Source organism: Capsella rubella, unplaced genomic scaffold (assembly GCF_000375325.1).
Source record: "Capsella rubella cultivar Monte Gargano unplaced genomic scaffold, Caprub1_0 scaffold_2, whole genome shotgun sequence".
Classification (NCBI taxonomy): domain Eukaryota; kingdom Viridiplantae; phylum Streptophyta; class Magnoliopsida; order Brassicales; family Brassicaceae; genus Capsella; species Capsella rubella.
The window spans coordinates 13,573,691-13,591,143 of NW_006238922.1; the positions used below are offsets into that span (position 1 = coordinate 13,573,691).

The 17,453-nt window shown below is 39.4% G+C and overlaps 3 protein-coding genes and 2 non-coding genes across 8 annotated transcripts; 1 reads left to right on the top strand and 4 right to left on the bottom strand.

Moving 5' to 3' along the window:
- Window positions 1-236: 236 nt before the first annotated feature.
- LOC17895236 (serine/threonine-protein kinase STE20) lies at window positions 237-5,965 on the bottom strand. Of its 2 annotated transcripts, XM_023787713.1 has the most exons (10): window positions 5,764-5,965; window positions 2,659-5,363; window positions 2,420-2,571; window positions 2,276-2,347; window positions 1,823-1,975; window positions 1,546-1,709; window positions 1,300-1,447; window positions 1,083-1,205; window positions 766-853; window positions 237-648 (listed from the first exon to the last, which is right to left on the bottom strand). In XM_023787713.1, exons 2-10 carry the CDS (start codon window positions 5,222-5,224, stop codon window positions 449-451), a joined length of 3,666 nt encoding a protein of 1,221 aa, XP_023643481.1. In that variant the 5' UTR covers window positions 5,225-5,363; window positions 5,764-5,965; the 3' UTR covers window positions 237-448. The 2 variants fall into 2 exon arrangements, with proteins under 2 accessions (XP_023643481.1, XP_006300655.1); XM_006300593.2 differs by having other exon boundaries at window positions 2,420-5,363.
- Window positions 5,966-8,023: 2,058 nt separating this feature from the next.
- On the bottom strand, window positions 8,024-8,095 carry TRNAK-UUU. Its single transcript has one exon. It is a non-coding gene; the product is annotated as a tRNA-Lys (tRNA).
- Window positions 8,096-10,423: 2,328 nt separating this feature from the next.
- On the bottom strand, window positions 10,424-10,495 carry TRNAK-UUU. Its single transcript has one exon. It is a non-coding gene; the product is annotated as a tRNA-Lys (tRNA).
- Window positions 10,496-10,819: 324 nt separating this feature from the next.
- LOC17896374 (disease resistance protein TAO1) lies at window positions 10,820-14,453 on the top strand. Of its 2 annotated transcripts, XM_023787565.1 has the most exons (5): window positions 10,820-10,964; window positions 11,098-11,565; window positions 11,692-12,787; window positions 12,899-13,201; window positions 13,442-14,453. In XM_023787565.1, exons 2-5 carry the CDS (start codon window positions 11,282-11,284, stop codon window positions 14,288-14,290), a joined length of 2,532 nt encoding a protein of 843 aa, XP_023643333.1. In that variant the 5' UTR covers window positions 10,820-10,964; window positions 11,098-11,281; the 3' UTR covers window positions 14,291-14,453. The 2 variants fall into 2 exon arrangements, with proteins under 2 accessions (XP_023643333.1, XP_006300730.1); XM_006300668.2 differs by having other exon boundaries at window positions 10,820-11,565.
- An 11-nt stretch (window positions 14,454-14,464) lies between these two features.
- On the bottom strand, window positions 14,465-17,353 carry LOC17896313 (protein SOMBRERO). Of its 2 annotated transcripts, XM_023787566.1 has the most exons (4): window positions 17,217-17,353; window positions 16,424-16,674; window positions 15,426-15,697; window positions 14,465-15,320 (listed from the first exon to the last, which is right to left on the bottom strand). In XM_023787566.1, the coding sequence occupies exons 2-4, from the start codon at window positions 16,611-16,613 to the stop codon at window positions 14,676-14,678; spliced, it is 1,107 nt and encodes a 368-aa protein (XP_023643334.1). In that variant the 5' UTR covers window positions 16,614-16,674; window positions 17,217-17,353; the 3' UTR covers window positions 14,465-14,675. The 2 variants fall into 2 exon arrangements, with proteins under 2 accessions (XP_023643334.1, XP_006302423.1); XM_006302361.2 differs by lacking the exon at window positions 17,217-17,353 and having other exon boundaries at window positions 16,424-17,149.
- Between the last annotated feature and the right edge of the window lie 100 nt (window positions 17,354-17,453).

A 17,453-nucleotide genomic window follows, 5' to 3' on the forward strand; every position in this document is an offset into this window, starting at 1 on the left:
TAGGTACGTTAGTACCCCCCGCCAGCCCCCCCCCCCCCATCATCAGTTTAGGTATAGAACATCCGTAGTTGTGTTCCTGGGGACACTTTCCCAGCCTAATTTTGTACTGTCTGTCTGAATTTGATGAAATTGTACTGATGTAATTTCCAATCATAAAGTATCTGCAAAGTTTCCAGCTTTGATTCTATATATCTGCAGTTAAACATTTTTCAGAGAAATCATACCAAAGGCTCTTCTTGAGAAAACCTATCCTGTTATTCGCCTGGGAATGATTTTTTCATCTTCGCAAACATAGCGCATAAATGTAAAAGGCGATGCATTTGTTTTCAAGAAATACATGTGAGAAAACAATTTTGACGAAAACCCAAACCGAAAAGTATAAAGAATTGGACTCTATGTAATCGACTTATGTTCTCTTTTCACTGCACATAATAAAAATTAAGATATTTCATTTCGAAGCCCTGTGAGCTGGTGGCTTTGATTGAGTTGAAGTCGCTGCTGATGACATTACTCGTAAACGACCAGCTATCTCTGTGAAAGACGGTCTTGCTATTGGGTTTGGCGCCCAACATTCCTCCATTAGTGTTCTCCATTCATCGTCACAGAAGCTTGGTATGGTTGGCCTCAGTGTGTTGTTCACAATCCCACCTGTGTTTTCACATTGAAGTCATTATCATCCTCTTAAAATTTCATACTGACAACATTCCAAAGAATGAAATAATGAACAGGCAGAAGTCTGATAGACCATGGGTTACAAGCACGCACCTATTATGGCGCCATAGTGCATGTTGGCATAAGGTTCCTCTCCGGTTAGGATCTCCCACAAAACGATACCGAAGGAAAAAACATCAACCTGCAGGGAGAGAACAAGAATATGACAGGTCTTATAGTTTGTTTGCATTCACAGTCAGTATATACTATCAGGCCATGCAATATGATCCTCATCTCAAGAAACGAAACACACAATTCACCTCAGTTTCTCGTAAACGAGAAGATAGGTGAATCTTGCAGAGGATTCATGATTCAAGCAGTTAAAGTAGATATTCGATAGTCACTGAGCATCTTATCATATTAATGTTTACCTTTTCTGAAACTTTGCTGCTGCTCCCGTTTAGAAGCTCTGGTGCCATCCATGGTAAGGTTCCACGTACACCACCAGATACCAACGTATTTCTCTTGATTTTTGAGAGACCGAAGTCACCAACCTGATAACGTACAGCATGTGGATATTAAAGCAATTTATTCTAACATCATATTGACCTAAATTTATCTACGGGAAGGTCTAACAAATCGTGTTACCTTGCAGATTGGGCGAGAAGGATCTTTCAAGTTAACAAGTAAATTGTCACATTTCAAATCGAAGTGAACAGTGTTTTTGGAGTGTAGATATTCCATTCCAAATGCAGCATCCATGGCAATGATTAGTCTCTTGCGACGATCAAGATGCCTGATAATGTAAAGAAAGAAAATTGATAAGATTTCATAAGTCAAACGAACTGGAACCAATCAACATGAAACTAGAGAACCAAATAAGTGGAACTTTACCTGTCCTTCCGGACCAGAACATGCCTCAAAGAACCATCAACCATGTACTCTGTCACGGTTGCCAAGGTCCCCCCAGGCCCGTCTTTTACAACACCATAAAATGCTACCACATTTGGGTGATGAAGCTTTGAAAGAATTTCAGCTTCCCCCCAGAATTCACCAGTCTAAGAATTCAGATATATATCAACCAGTGCAACGTGACAAATTAACATGGGTGCATGAAAATTAGGCATGGCAAAAAGGGAAATACATAAGACATGATCTGCAAACAACTCACCAATCTCTCTTGCTCTGATGACCGCCCAGCAAAGCAACTCTTCTTTATCCTCTTGATGGCGACATCTGATCCTCTCCATTTCCCATGATACACCATTCCGAAAGTACCAGAACCAAGCTCCTTCAACTCCTCGAGATCTTCATTCTTAATAATCTAGTAAGAGTATATTATTAAAATATATGCAGACAAAAACATTGAAAAATAGTTCAGTAGAAACACTAGGAAGATAAGAAGCAGATAATAATTTGACAGAACTACCGCAATGAGTATATAACAAGACATACAGCAAAAATAAGAAACTAATGCAAGCACACTTGTCGGGGGGTTAAACATAATGCTGATCCTACCTACAAATCTGAAACTGTAAGAACCACTGATATGGACCTCAACAAACCATTTCCAATGCAAATATAGTAAAGAGTTTTATCAGGAGTATATTTTCAAAGTTCGTACCTGCAAGCCACTGTAATCAAACTCTGAGCCAAGTGGAGGAACCGCAGCATGCCTTGTTTCTGTCTTTTCATCCTAGAAGTTCTATCCTTTTCAGAAAAATAATTGATTTGGAAATTAGTAAATAAAAACTACCACAGCTCATACCTTTGGTTCAATATCCGGCGTCCTAAGATTATCCACCATAGCACCAATTTCCTCACTCTCTGTGACCTTCATCTGTTCATCCTCTAGAGCAGGGAGAATGGTGCTAGTGCCCACCCCGTCCCTTTCAGAAAAATTACCCCCATACTCTTGACCTAAAGCCAATTGAGGGTTAACAAGGTTTGTTGAAATACCATCTCTACTAAATGGCAAAACATGAGGCAATCTGGAGCTCTCTCTACCATCTTTGCGGTCAGATGGAATGTGAGGATCAGCTTGGTCAACTGCAACATCTCTTTGGCTAAACTGTTCTCCAGCCAGCTGCTGAAAATATGACCAATTTTTTCGGTCGTGATTCTGCACATTCATGCTAACAGTAGCTCCATCGTGAGGATGAGGATGGACAGTGGATGTATCCTCTGAGATTGCTTGTGAAAATATTTCAGAAAGAAAGTCACGAGGAAACCGGTCATTGATATCAATAAGAATATCTCCCTGCAGTGAAGCAGAGCCATGAGCAGAAGCTTGTTCTTCAGGGATAACACAACTCGTGGTTGCGTTTACATGGCTCAAGTTGGAAACACCAATTTCAGTATCTGCCCCATTGACTACTATGTTCTTGTTTGCATCGTCAGGATTTACAATCTTGTGCAGGGGATTGGATTCCAAAGTTTCATCTGACACCCCAACTTTTTCAAAGACTTTCTCCACATCTTGATGCTTTTGGTGAGTTACATCATCATTAACATTCTCGAATTCGTCATGTGACTTTCCAACTGCTTCTTTTCCTGAATCTTGCTGTCCGGTGTTTGCTTGTGACTGAGACGTTACAAATTGAGAGCCCAGTGAGTTATCGGACTTTGACAAACGATTTAGCAATTCTAGCTGTTCACGAGGTATTCTCTCTGAACGATATACCCTCTCGGGAGACTGCACAGGCTCCGGATAGTTAAGATCGATTAAATTTGACTCAGAGTCGTTATGAACAGGGCCACAGGTACAGCTTGAAGTTGAAAGCTGATCTTCATTACCAGATAGAGGAACCTGCCCAGCAATAACAGCATCACGGTAGGTAGCAGGCTTTGTAGGGGAGTTCTGCCGTGGGTCTCTTCTAGGGGGCAGTAAATGTGCCTCCTGGCTAGGTGCAGTTGTTGCAACTGACACCTCCCGGACCTGATTGTGATTCCTCACCTCAATATCATCTATTCGGGGAGGATTCTGGTGATCATTTGCCGGAGTTTTACGGTTTTCAGGCTCCACATGCTCACGAACTTTCATAACAGGTGATACTTTTTGCTCCTCTACTAGCGCTTCTGTGCTTTGGGGCATGGTGCCAGTGTACGGATACCCATCAGCCAAGCCAACTTGCTGATTGAGATGCCCTTGGAGTGGTATGGAACTGGTAGTTTCCCCAATAGCGGAGTAATTAGAACTGTGGTCAGGATACAGAGGAAACCGTTCTCTTTCTCCATGTTGAGCCACATGCCCATAATATTGTGGATATATTCCATAGGAACTGACAGAACCCGGGGTGATGGATTGCGGATACTGGAAAGAGGAGCCTGGCGTAATAGATTGAGGATACTGAAGAGGGGAACCCGGAGGAATTGACTGAGAATAATGAAGAGCAGAACCTGGCTGAACAGATTGCTGTAAGTGGTATGCAGCATTCGGCGGAATAGATTGAGAATAATGAAGCGATGAGCTTGGTGGAATAGACTCAGACTGTTGAACGAACGATTGTTGGAATCCATCTACCATCAACTGTGATGCGCCAACTCCTCCAACATCTCCAGCAATAGTATTGATCCCTTCGGTGTTCCGCACATCAAGCTCAGCTAAGTTGTTTGCTGAAGAGCTGTCCAGACCATGAAGGATTGAGTTCTTTCCTGATCCAATGTCCATCCCATTTACAGCTACAACATATTGAAACTCAGAGTCGCCGTCACTTTTGTTAACCCCCAAAAGAGCATCATCCATATCACTGATAGAGAACACAAACATCCTAAGCTTCTGAGAACCCCCACGATTTTCCATCTCATTATATTCTTCCAACATATTCTGGAGATCTTCTTCACATGATACAGACACCAACGCGTCAAGATCTTCACCAGGAAGCTGGTACTTTACAACATGTGTTTGGTAGTAGATTTCAAGGATTTTCTGCCTCAGCTCCAGCCAAGATATATCCTTTCTTATGGAAATTATGTGTGTTTCACCTCCAACATATCGAAGCTTTGAATCACCTGGACGCGGAAGTATTTTCCCACCGAAACTGCAAAGGATTTTCAGCTTTGCTCTACCTAAGGCTGAAGAGGATGTGTATCCATGTAAATTTCCTACACTGATATCTTTACTCATTGACGCTTGTGGTGCTGACTGGACATGACCAAGTTTATTTCCAAACTCGTGAAGCGAAGAGTTTGTCCTCTCATTATCCCTCATGCCATTTTCCACAGTGCTGAACCTTGAGACATCAGAAGCACACTCAGATCCTGTGTGACTTATCCCTATCAAGCCTCTGAGCTCCATATAACGTGTGGTATGATTCATGTCGCCAGCTGCATTGGGATTTGAAGACCTCTGAGGAATCACCCGATCACGCATAAACTCAAGAGCGAATTCCTCACCCGTTTGTATAGAGAAGTTATGCACCGGCTTGACATCTGAACCATTAGAATTGGGAGGTCGCAAATTAGCACTGGTGGTCCCTGATTGATCAGGCAAAAATGGCTGAGGAACAGCCTCATTTCCATAACCAGGTTCCATGGGGTGCTGGAAAAGCTGTTGATGTCTAGGTTTATCCATCAGAAGAATACAGTCTCTCAAATTACTCTAATAGAAACACATGTATGGCGAATCTGACATAATGAATAACATAGAACCACCACTAAACTACTGAGACAGAAACTTGAATCAGTGCTCCTTCAAGATGCAGGTGATGCCGCTGCAATTGGAAAGAGAGTGAGGATACAAGTTTTAGTCCCGTGGCAAGAACAAAAGATGAAGCAGCAACGCAGGCATTATAACGAAAAGGGAAGAACAAAAAATCACGTGCTTGATCGAAGCTAAAACTCTAAAACAAGCTTCTCCTTTTGACTGCTACAGAGAATTCTCATCCGAAATATTGATTTCAAACCAATTTCAACTAATCCAAAAATATCAAAACCAAATGACTCGATTAGAAAAACCCAAAACCCTAAAGCAACCGATTCATTCATTTCACAACGCAACAAAATAGCTTAAAAATTTGAAATCAAAAAATGTTTCAGGAAATTCCAACGGCTCAACAGTAAGGATGGAACAGTGAAAAACTCTTCGAGAACCTCTAAGCGAGTAAAACTTACAAAGGATTTGATCGGAACCCCGAAATTATAACTTCACTGGGAGATATCGTCTCTAAGCCGATGCTCGATCACAGTACACAGCCAAGGTAGATGAACTGATTTTACAAATATTAAAAATTATAATAAAACCCTAAACTCTTCTTCTTCTTTTTTTTCCCTCACTTTCTCTCTCGTTTTTCCTGGCCTTTCCCTGAGGAGAGCTTACAAAAAAATTTGGAAAATCTTTGAAAAATCAAAACTAAAAATTATAATAATAATAAAAATTCAATTTGTCGGCTAGCTAAAGAACAAAATATGTGTTCAAAATATTATAAATATAAATAAGTTTGATTAACAAAAGGAGAAAATCCAAAATCTGGTCAAAATGATTGAAATTTCGAAAAAGTACCCTTAAAAGTTTCAGAATTACACTTTTGTTCATATTGTTGACCTTAGCCAAAGTGCCTACTAGATAGATTATTTATTTATGTGGGTGATCAGCTCAGTGTTCGGATCACAAGGGAACAACATCAACCGCTGATCTTGAGAGAATGGCGTAAAACGTGAGACTTGGACGGTCAAGATAGATTCTCATCTAGCTTCCTTTACTGTATATCCGATATCATTTGCATTAAATAGCAATCTCCCAATCACCAGATCTTTAGTAAATATGACTTGGCTTAGTTTGTTGACTAATACGAAGATAATGTAATCTAATACTATAGTACGAAACTTAACTCACCCAATCGTGTATACTTTTTCATAAACAGATCGGTCATGTACTTTATTGTAGTATGAGATTGTAAACATCAAACAATCCAATAGTAATTATTAATTACTTTCTTTGGTAAGCTTAGGCAAAGGTAGGGAAAAATAATATATCCAAGCTTATATTATTTTCAGCAATCCTTTATTTTTCGGTTACGACAAGAAAAAATATTATATAAACTCAAATGACTACTGAATTCCATAATTACTGAGTTGAAACTTGAAAGGAAAACTACATGTCTGTCTATCACACAATAATATAAACAAACAAAAGAAATCTCAAAGCTTCACAAAATCAAATTTACAGTAATCTTAGGGGATTTGTGGTCGAAGCTACAATATCAAAATCGCCAATTCTAATTGGACGGTAACGATTGGGTCCACAAATATGTAAAACAAAAGGTGGTCGGTATTTTCTTTTTGAATATTATTGGAAAGGTATTTTTTCTTTCTTTCTTTCTGCTGATATAAGCCAAAGCCAGCGTGATGTACCACGATATCTAGTACCTGAACTCGATTTTAACTTAAATTTTTATAAATATATAACTGTTACAATTTTTTTAATATATATATATGGATTGGTGTAAGAGTAATAAAACAAATCAGTATCTATATTACTCAAGCGGTCGCATATATAATAGTAGCTTTCATTGTTATATATAAAATTTTTAAAAACTTGGACGGCGGGAGCTCAAGGAATAATTAGATTTTTCCTTTTCTTCGAAGTGAAATGTTTGGGGACAACATAATACGGTGGTATAGACTTTTATACTATAAAAGCGTTACATATCCGACAAAAAAAAAGCGTTACATATGCACACACACGCAAAAAAAAAAAAAAAAAAAAACACCGTCCGTCAAGAAATTAATACTGTATTCGTTTGTTTTCTCAACGCATGCACACCGTCCGGAAATTTATATACACAAATGACAAAAAAAAAAAAAAAAAAAAAATCCATTTGTTATTTTTCCTTTTCTCCTTAGCCAGTTTATATCATATATTCTCGACCATGATATATGTTTTGTCAACGCACATCTCATCATTTTATTTTTATCTACACAAATGTATATGCATGCATTGATATGTTTTCCATGGACCATGTGACTATGTGAGGTTGTACGTTACGTACTAAGAATGAGGCATATATTAGTGTTTGATATTGGATTGAGTATAACTTTGGATATATAACGTTTCTTAGTCTCTCAAATTTCAATGTGTTCTGTTCTAAGTTCTAACGTTGGCCACGGGCTAATTGAGCAGCCTTTGAGTCACATTCCGTGAGATGGTCTTGCTCTGTTCATTCAAGTGGGAAATTAACCAAAGGTTTTGGACTGCACTTTTCTTCTTGGAATACAGTCATCGTTAGTTAGGTGACGATAATTGTTCATATTTAATGATTTCTACCGATAAAAAAAATTGGTCAGTGGTGACCGATATCTAGCCAATGCAAGCAATCCAATTATCCATTTAGAACACAAACTTAAGAAATAGCAGGAAGAAGACAAAATAAATCGCCGTCTGTGGGGATCGAACCCACGGCCACGTGGTTAAAAGCCACGCGCTCTACCACTGAGCTAAGACGGCACTTGATGACTATGAAATAGTTTCAAAACTTAAAATTTCAGAATATGGATGGAATGAAGCAAATTTATGAAATAAGAAACCAAAAAGCTCTAGATAAGGGCACCTCCAATAGTGTCTCTTACTGAATTTCTTAAGAGGTTTTTACCACATATTAAAATGTACATGTGGAAAGTTAAAAAGACATCAGTCTGTGGACTGTGGAGCTATACGAGCGAAGAAGGGTGATGTGGTGAGTTTATGCGTGATGTGGCTCTTTCCGCCCTTATCAAACTCTTAAGTAAATAAGCCCATTGGGCACAGACATATATAGGTCTTTGAGATCAATAGGAGAGTGTGGACTGAAGTGAGGCAATGTGGTGGCTTCTCTTTCCTTTCTTTTTCTTTGATAAATAATCGTCTCGGGTGATGTTTGAACAGATGTTTTTTCAGAATTCGGTTAATTGTTTTTTCAACTACTCTTAGCTTCCATGGCGATTAACTTGCTCTTCTTAGCTATATTCGTCATCGTGGGACTATGTCGTCTCCTTCACTTTCTGAGGAAATCGGAGAAGCCTAAACTAACTCAGCCTCGTAGTCCTATTTCTGATTCGTCGACAACAGAGAACTTCAAAAAGGCAATTTAATCTGGGAGAGACTTGAGAAAGCGATTGACCAGTCACGATTCGCCATCCTTGTAATTTCAGAGGACTACGCTAACTCTCACTGGTGCTTGCAAGAGATTACAGCTATGGTCGACTTAGCTGAGAAGAAACGCCTTGAATTGATCCCTATATACTATGGCATTCATCCGTCAGACTTGAAAATTCGAAGCGGGTGCTTCAGCAAAGCTTTTGAGAAGCATGAGCAGAGGTATGATCCGACGGTGAGTATATGGAGAAGGGCTTTGGCTCTAGTTGGAAAAATGTCTGGCTGGGATTCCAAAACCATGTTCATTTTTTTGTTTTGTTTCATCAAATACTTAGTTTGGTTATTATGCTGATCGATCAATCAATCAATATGCTTTGGATTAAAACTTGTCTGTTTGATCTACAAATTCTATATTGATGATGATGATGTTATCTGTTGGGATTGGCTTGATGCAAGAATGAGGAACTCAGAGCTTGTACATGAAATTGTTCAACATCTTTCTGACAGATTATCCTCACGTTTATCAGACGGCACCAGCTGGATTGGTCGGGATAAGTTCTCACCAGGAAAACGTAGAATCTTTCATATCAATAGACTCGGAAGATGTCCGAATGATAGGATTCTGGGGTATGGGTGGCGTTGGGAAAACAACCATCGTGAAATTTGTCTTTGAAGGCCTCTCGACTCAGTTTGATGCTCGTTGCCTGCTATAAAACGTGAAAGGAGATTTCAAACAATATGGTCAATCACACTTGCCAAAGGAACTTATGTCTGAAAATTTCCCAAAAGGTCCCTTGAATGCGCTGTGCATCACTTCTGTTTTAATGAAGCCAAGACTTTGTGGCAAGATGGTTCTTCTCGTCCTCGATGATGTTGATCACGTTTGTCAACTGCAAGAATTGGCTGGGAATTGGTTTGGTCCAGGAAGCAGGATCATTATAACTACACGAGACAAGAGTGTGTTAGATGAGCATGGTGTGGAACACATTTATGAAGTGAAACCTCTGAGGCCTACGCAAGCACTTCAGCTTTTCAGCAAGCATGCCTTCAAACCTCAGTTTGATCTTGGTTTGGGCTTTTCCCTTTTATGAAGAGCAGTATCCAAATCTTAATATGGTATTCAATGGGACAATACCTAAGTCAATGTCCTTGTATTGGATCCTGGCTTGTGTCAAACTGAGGGATAAGAAACCAGGGACATAGATTCATGATTTTTAAATAAGAAAAGCGATGGAAAGAAATATGTTGGTGACGAATGCACTAGTGAACATGTACGCTGAACATGTACGCGAGTTGCTCATGCCTTATTGCCTTAAGCAAGCACAACAAGGACTCAAAAACATGTCTGAGCCGGACATAGTACTGTGGAACATTCTGATTTAATGCAGTCTTCAGGAACAAAGATTGCAAAAATGGTCTTGCTCTGTTCAATCAAATGAGAAACCAAGGTGTTAGATTGCAGAATTTTCTTCTTGGATAAGAGTCATGTTTGGGATTGGATTGCCAAAATGTGATAAAGGTCATGGGAAAGATGATTCAGATAATAGTTAGACATTGTACATGTAAGTGCATGCCATGATTTATGGTGATTTGAAAAATAGAATCAATCACCAGTAGAAATATGAAGAACTAAATTAACTGCAATTCTAGAGCATAATAATGAAAAGAGAAAGCGCGAAAAACATAGGAAACAAAACGAAACGCCGTCTGTGGGGATCGAACCCACGGCCACGTGGTTAAAAGCCACGCGCTCTACCACTGAGCTAAGACGGCATTGATAACAGAGGGTAAACTCATAATTGACTAACACAGTAAGTAAAGTCAAGCAACTTTTAAGAAAAAAAAAAAAACCAGAAACCGATAGTAGCTTCAAAAAAGGAAAGAGTAACTTCAGTTACCGAAAGGAAACCCTAAAAGGCGAAGAGAAGAAGAAGACTGAGATATTTTTTATTCTTTCTTGCGTTTATTCTAAAGTGAAAAGCCCATTGGGCTCACACATAGAAAGCTCATAACTTTTTTATTTCTACGTGCTGCCAAAAAAAAAAAAAAAAAATAACGGAGAAATTACTACGATTACGATGAAACCGCGTCGAGTAGAGAGAGACTTTGCGTCGAAGCTTCAATCGATGGCTTCTCATTCCTCTCTTAGATATATGGCTGGCTTGTTCGGTTCCAGTAACACGCTTAAGCTTCCTCGATTGTGCGACTATCGCAAGTACGACCACTCAGTGCTCCCATGGCGGTTAGCTTTCTCTACTTGGCTACTCTATTTGTCTTCCTCCCCGTCTTCGTGGGACTACGCCGTCTCTTAAAGTTTCTGAAGAATTCAGAGACGCCTAGGCTAACTCGGCGTAGTGTTCCTGTTTCTGCTTCAGTTTCTTTGGCGGAGGACTCGCCGTCACCGTCTCTGTGGAAGTACGACGTCTTCCTCAGTTTTAGAGGTACAGATGTTCGTAAATATTTCGTCAGCCATCTCTCAAAATTGAAGGAATCGAAGCCTTTCACGACGAAAGAGAACTTCAGAAAGGCGATCACATCTGGGAGGGACTCGACGAAGCAATGATTCGGTCACGACACGCCATCGTCGTCATCTCCAAGGGCTACGCTACCTCTCGCTGGTGCTTGGAAGAGCTTTCGGTTATGGTCGACCTCGTTGAGAAGAACCGCCTTCAATTGATACCTATATTCTATGAAATTGATCCGTCAGACTTGAAGAGACGAAGCGGGTGCTTCTACGAAGCTCTTAAGAAGCATGAGCTGAGGTATGATCTGGAGACTGTGGATAGATGGAGAACGGCATTGTCTGAAGTTGGAAATATTTCTGGCTGGGATTCCAAAACCAGGTTCCTTTTTATGCTGATTAATCTTCTGAGTATAACAAGTGTTTAAGATAGCTGTTTGATCTAAAGTTCATATCTTGATAGAGTTATATATGACTCATGCGGTCTTATCTGTTGGGCTTGACGCAGGAAAGAGGACTCAGAGCTTGTACAGGTAGTGGTTCAAGATCTTTCTGAAAGATTATCCTTACATTCATCTGGCAGCGGCACAACTGGATTGGTCGGGATGAGTTCTCACAAGAAAGTCATAGAATCTTTCTTGTCAATGGACTCCAGAGATGTCCGAATGGTAGGAGTCTGGGGTATGGGTGGAAGAGGGAAAACCACCATTGCAAAATATGTCTTTGATGAATTTTCTATTCAGTTTGATGTTCGTTGCTTGCTAGAAAACGTGAAAGGAAATTTCAAACAATATGGTGAATCGCATTTGCGGAAGGAAATCATGTCTGAAATCTTCCCAAAGAGTCCTCTGAATGCACAATGTATCAGCTCTGATGCAATGAAGCGAAGACTTCGTGGCAAGAAGGTTCTTCTTGTCCTCGATGATGTTGATGACATTCAACAACTGCATGCATTGGCTGGAAGCTGCGACTGGTTTGGTCCAGGAAGCAGGATCATAGTAACTACACGAGACAGGCGTGTGTTAGTTGAGCATGATGTGCCTCACATTTATGAAGTGAAGCCTCTAACGACTACTCAAGCACTTCAACTTTTCAGTAAGCATGCCTTCAAAATGATTCGTCCACCAGAAGAATTTAGAGAACTGTCTGTATGTATTGTTGAGCAACTTGGTGGTCTTCCGTTAGCGCTTCGAGTTATTGGTGCATCTCTATATCGCCGGGAAATAGCATTTTGGGAAGATAAGTTGTTTATACTGAAAAATAGTCTTGATAAATCTATCTCACTGGTGTTAAAAGTAAGTTATAATGCATTGGATGAGCAAGAAAAGATTGTTTTTCTTTATGTTGCTGGTTGTTTCAATGGGGAATTTAGGGATCGAGCAACAAAGATACTAGACCCCTTTGTCATTGCTTCTAGACTTAACCTTGAAACCCTGATGGAGAAATCTCTGATTACTATGACACCAAATACAAGGCTATGGGTTCATGATTTACTTCAAGACATGGCCAAGGATATTATTTGTGAAGGAAAACAAGAAAAACCATGGAAGCGTAAAATGCTGTGGAAGTTTTTGGATGTCAAAGGCTTGTTTGCTGAAAATATGGTAAGTCAAGAAGGTCTTAAATTCCATATTTGTACTTTCCGAGCGATTTGTGGATTTATAGTCTCTCAATGAAGCTTTTGCTGATCACTTTCTATTACATTATCTTGGCAGGGAACTAAAGACATTGAGGTTGAAAGTATATTGCTCAACATGGTTGAAGAAACAGAGCTTGACATGAACCCTGCAACGTTTAAGAAGCTGTTCAGTCTCAAATTCCTTAAAATATATAATAATAACACTGTTGGAGGGAGCAAAGTGCGCATGGTCAACAATCTTGACTACCTCCCTCCACTGAGATATCTTCACTGGGAGGCTTACTCTCTCAAATCGTTGCCTTCCCTCTTCCAGACTGAACATCTAGTTGAACTCAACCTTCCTGATAGTTCAGTTGAGACATTATGGAGCGGAACTCAGGTACTACTTTTATGCGTTTGGCTAATTATTGTGTAATACGGTAGTTAGTAGGTATTTCATTATGATTAATGTTATTTTTCTTCTTTTGTCTTGAAGTATAATTATTCTGGTGTTATATTTGACACAAATCAGCTTTGAGAGGCTCTGTTTGTTTTGAATGCTTTGCTGGGTTGTTATTTTTTCAAAGGATATGTCTGATCATATACAAGTAACCAATATTTTGCTTCTTTTGTATGGCAGGACCTTCGAAATCTAAGGCATATGAACCTTAATAGATGCAGGCACCTGATTAAAATTCCAGACCTTTCTAAGGCAAAGAGTCTTGAGAGTTTAAGTCTTAGTAACTGTGAGAGTTTGGTCGAGCTCCATTCTTCTCTTTGGCATCTCGATAAGCTAGTTAAGTTGTCCATGGTAAATTGCGCAAAAGTCAAGAATTTCCCGTGTAACATCTCCTTGAAGTCCCTCCAGAGTCTTTCTCTAGACGGATGCACTAGTATAGAAGATTTTCCATTTGTTTCCGATAATATTGAGGACCTTGGACTGAGCGGGACATCAATTGAAGTAGTACCACCATGGATCGACCGTCTCTCAAGGCTCAGCGTTCTGCGACTGTCACAATGCAAGAGATTGAAGAATCTCCCAGACACCATTAGGAGCTTGGAGTCACTCAGAACTCTCTGGCTCGGTTGCAGTCCCAACGTCACAGTTTTCCCCGTACTTGGAAATGGAATTGAAAAACTGGGCTTGAATGGTACAGCGATAGAAGAAGTGCCCTCAACTATAGGTGATATGGTGAATCTCATCTTTCTTGACTTGTCAGAGTGCCTGAGGCTCAAAAATCTCCCTCACACGTTGAGAAACCTGAAAAACCTGAAGTTGCTTTATCTCCGTGGATGCACCAATATCACTGAGCGCCCACATGTTGCAGGGGAAATGAGAAGATTGGATTTACATGGGACGTCAATAGAGAAATATGGCTCTCTCTCTGAAGAGGAAGAGCTTGAGTTGCGCAATCGTGATATCGACTTAGCGAAGGCGTTTCTCACTCGGCGTGTCCGGAGATACAAGAAAGACCGGAATTTTAGATAGGTGATTTCAGCTTAGGGAATCGGATTTGCAGTAAGATGCTCTATCTGGATTTCGGTTCGGGCTTTTCCCTTTATGAATAATAGGAACATATTTTGTCTAAAACATGATTTTTTTTCTTGTTGAACCATGTTAATTCTGTTTGTTCTATATATGTTTATCCTAATTGAACATCAGTGGGGAAAATGTTTGGCGATGACGAGGTATTAGTCCTCGGAGAGACAGAACAGAAGATCATAAATGGAAGACAGAATTATGAATTAAAAAAAAAAAAAAAACAGATTCATCGAACAGTGAGTTGGTTGCCGTGTCAAGTTCCACAGCTTAAAGAAGATAATAAAATCGAAAAACACGAGATCCATCATAACAGATCAACTCCGATGTAGATTTACTTTGGGAACTTGAGAAGATTAGCATCGTTTCCCAAGTAGTGAAACGGAAACCTCTGATTAACCGGAGAGGAAGAAGAAGCACCATTGTTGTTACCCAAATGATCATGAGTAACAGCCTGGTCGTTATTATCGTTGTTGCTCAAGTCACCAAAACATTTTGCTTGATGGTTCTGCACTTGCTGATTCATGTTGCTTGTGGTGAGAAGCTTGTCCAGAAACGACCAGTCTCCACCATAGTTGTTGTTAGAAGTCAGCCTCAGTAAATTTTGTGAACATTCAATGTCAGTTGTGTTGATTGACGACACAAACGGTTGGGTTGCTGCTGCTGCCGCAGCCGCTGCTGCAGCTGAGTCAGGGCTGAAGAGCTGAGGGAGATGCATTGAGCCATGGTTCAAAGTGTTTGCAAACTCATGTAATGGCATGTGGATTTGTCGCCCAATGTGATGGTGAAGATCCAGAGGATGTGGGATCAAAGAGGAATGATTGTTTGAATTGGAGTCAATGTGATGATGGTGATCATGATCATTGTTGTTGGTGCTTATGTATTGGTGATGATGATGATGATCTTGATCTTGTTCTTGGTGGAATCCTCTGAAATGGTTCTTCTTCTTGAACACTCTGCATACAACCCACCCATCTTCCTGCAAATTACACATAAATCCACCTACTTTAAGGGAATATGATCTCTAAATCAGAATTTCATGGAATTAGCTAGAGAGTTAAGCTGGTCTGAGATATATATATACCTGGATTTCGTTTTCGATATCATCTAGGCGATATTCGTGCATGATCCATTCGGTTTTTTGGCCATGAGGAGCACGACCAGTGTAGAAGACGAGAGTCTTACGAAGTCCAATCTTCTTGGAGCTGTTTAGATGTATGGATTTGTCTCTACCCGTAGCTTTCCAGAACCCGGCTGCAGTCGCCCGGTTCGTTCGGGTCCCTGTCGGATATTTCTTGTCCTTGTGACTAAAGAAGTACCACTCGTTTTGAGGACCCGACCCGATTCTGCATTTCTCTGCACATATTACATATTACAAAATTTGTTACAAATATAATGGGAGAAAAAAAAAATTCTTATAATTATAGTCTTAATTTGTTATAATTATAATTTTTTTTTTTTTATGTTTTACGGCGATGGGTTGTTGTATGTGAGTAAACCATTGGCTTATTTTGAGGGTAATACAAAATAGTATTATGCCAATTATTCGTAGTCATGTACTACAAGACATTACACTTTGGTCTTCTGTTTCTAATCTAATAGACATGAGTGAATAGAGAACTTTGTTTGTTTCTCACTTTCTTGGTGTGTACACACGTACACACACGTATATGGTTTCATGATTCCATAATAACTGGAAAATAATTTATCAGGATGAGAAGAACTGATAAAAGGTACATTATAAGTAGTTACATGTTTCCATGGAGACAGAGACAAACCCCTAGACAATATTACCACAATCTATGTATTTTGTCCTTTGACATCTAACTTGTAGTCTTGTGCAGGGCCAACTACGTACGTACATACTTACCCCCAAATTATTTTCATTCTTATCTCTCTCGCTCTATCTAGAAATTAATTTGAAATTTATGATACTGATTGTAATTAATAGTCTATTATTAGAACAATTTACTGATCAAGAAATAATAGTGTCATTCATTAGATGCGTGGATTAGGTGGTGATAATTATAGTTAAATTACGAAGGGTTAATTACTATCGAGAGGGTATTATATATATTTTACCTTTAAGCTCCCAAGGTTCCAGCTTGTTGAGATCGACTTCTCTAATAACATCCAAATCGATTGGTTCATAAGAGACCTTCTTCTTGAGGTAATAGTAAAGAAGCTCCTCCTCCGTTGGATGAAACCGGAATCCTGGAGGCACTGAAAGCTGTCCTCCTCCAGCCACCGTGGATGACGACCCTATCTCCATTATCCGTACTTTTTTCAAAAAAAAAAAGAAAACTAGAGATGCTTTCTCTTTGACCTTTTCCCTAATCAATTATTAACCCCAAAGAAAGAACACACAAATTACATTAAGTAGAGATTTTAACAAATTGAGCAATGAGACTATTCAAGTATGAAGTATCCAAGATCTCAAGATATTGATTGTAGCTGCAGGATCGAAGTTATATTTAGATCTAAAATTCAAAACCCTAGTTTCGACATGCATGCATAGAGTCATGAAGAACAAAGACTCAAAACTTCTTTTCTTTTTGAAAACAAAAGATGGATCTCTTTTTACATATGCCCATGTATATGTAAAACCTGAATGCCCCAAGAGAAACATGAAGGTGCTGAAAAACTGAACGAGCTTTATTTTCTTCTTATAAAACAAAAGTGGTCTGATGATAGAATTAGTCATGTTCTTTAAGTAATCAAAGAGAAGAAATGAAAATTAGATAGATATAGATGTTTGAAGTGAAAAGTACACATAATAAGAGGGTGTGTGAGTGAGTATATATATATGTGTGTGTAGTTGCAGATGATGATGACGAAAATGAAAGATATATGATAGATGAGGAAAGAAACGAACCTTGGAGGCCGGAAAGTATTGCTTCTGTTAGAGGCAAGAGGTAGAAGACAATGAAAGAGAGAGAGAGAGAGAGGGCAATGAAGAAAGCAAAATGAATTTCTACAAAACTGAAGATATCTTAGCTTCAAGGGTACGACGTTTAGGGTTTCTATCTCTCTATCTCTCTCTCTCTCTCTCTTTCTTCTTCTTTGAGATAGAAAGTGAAGATAGAGAAACTTGGCTTCTATGGATCAGTGC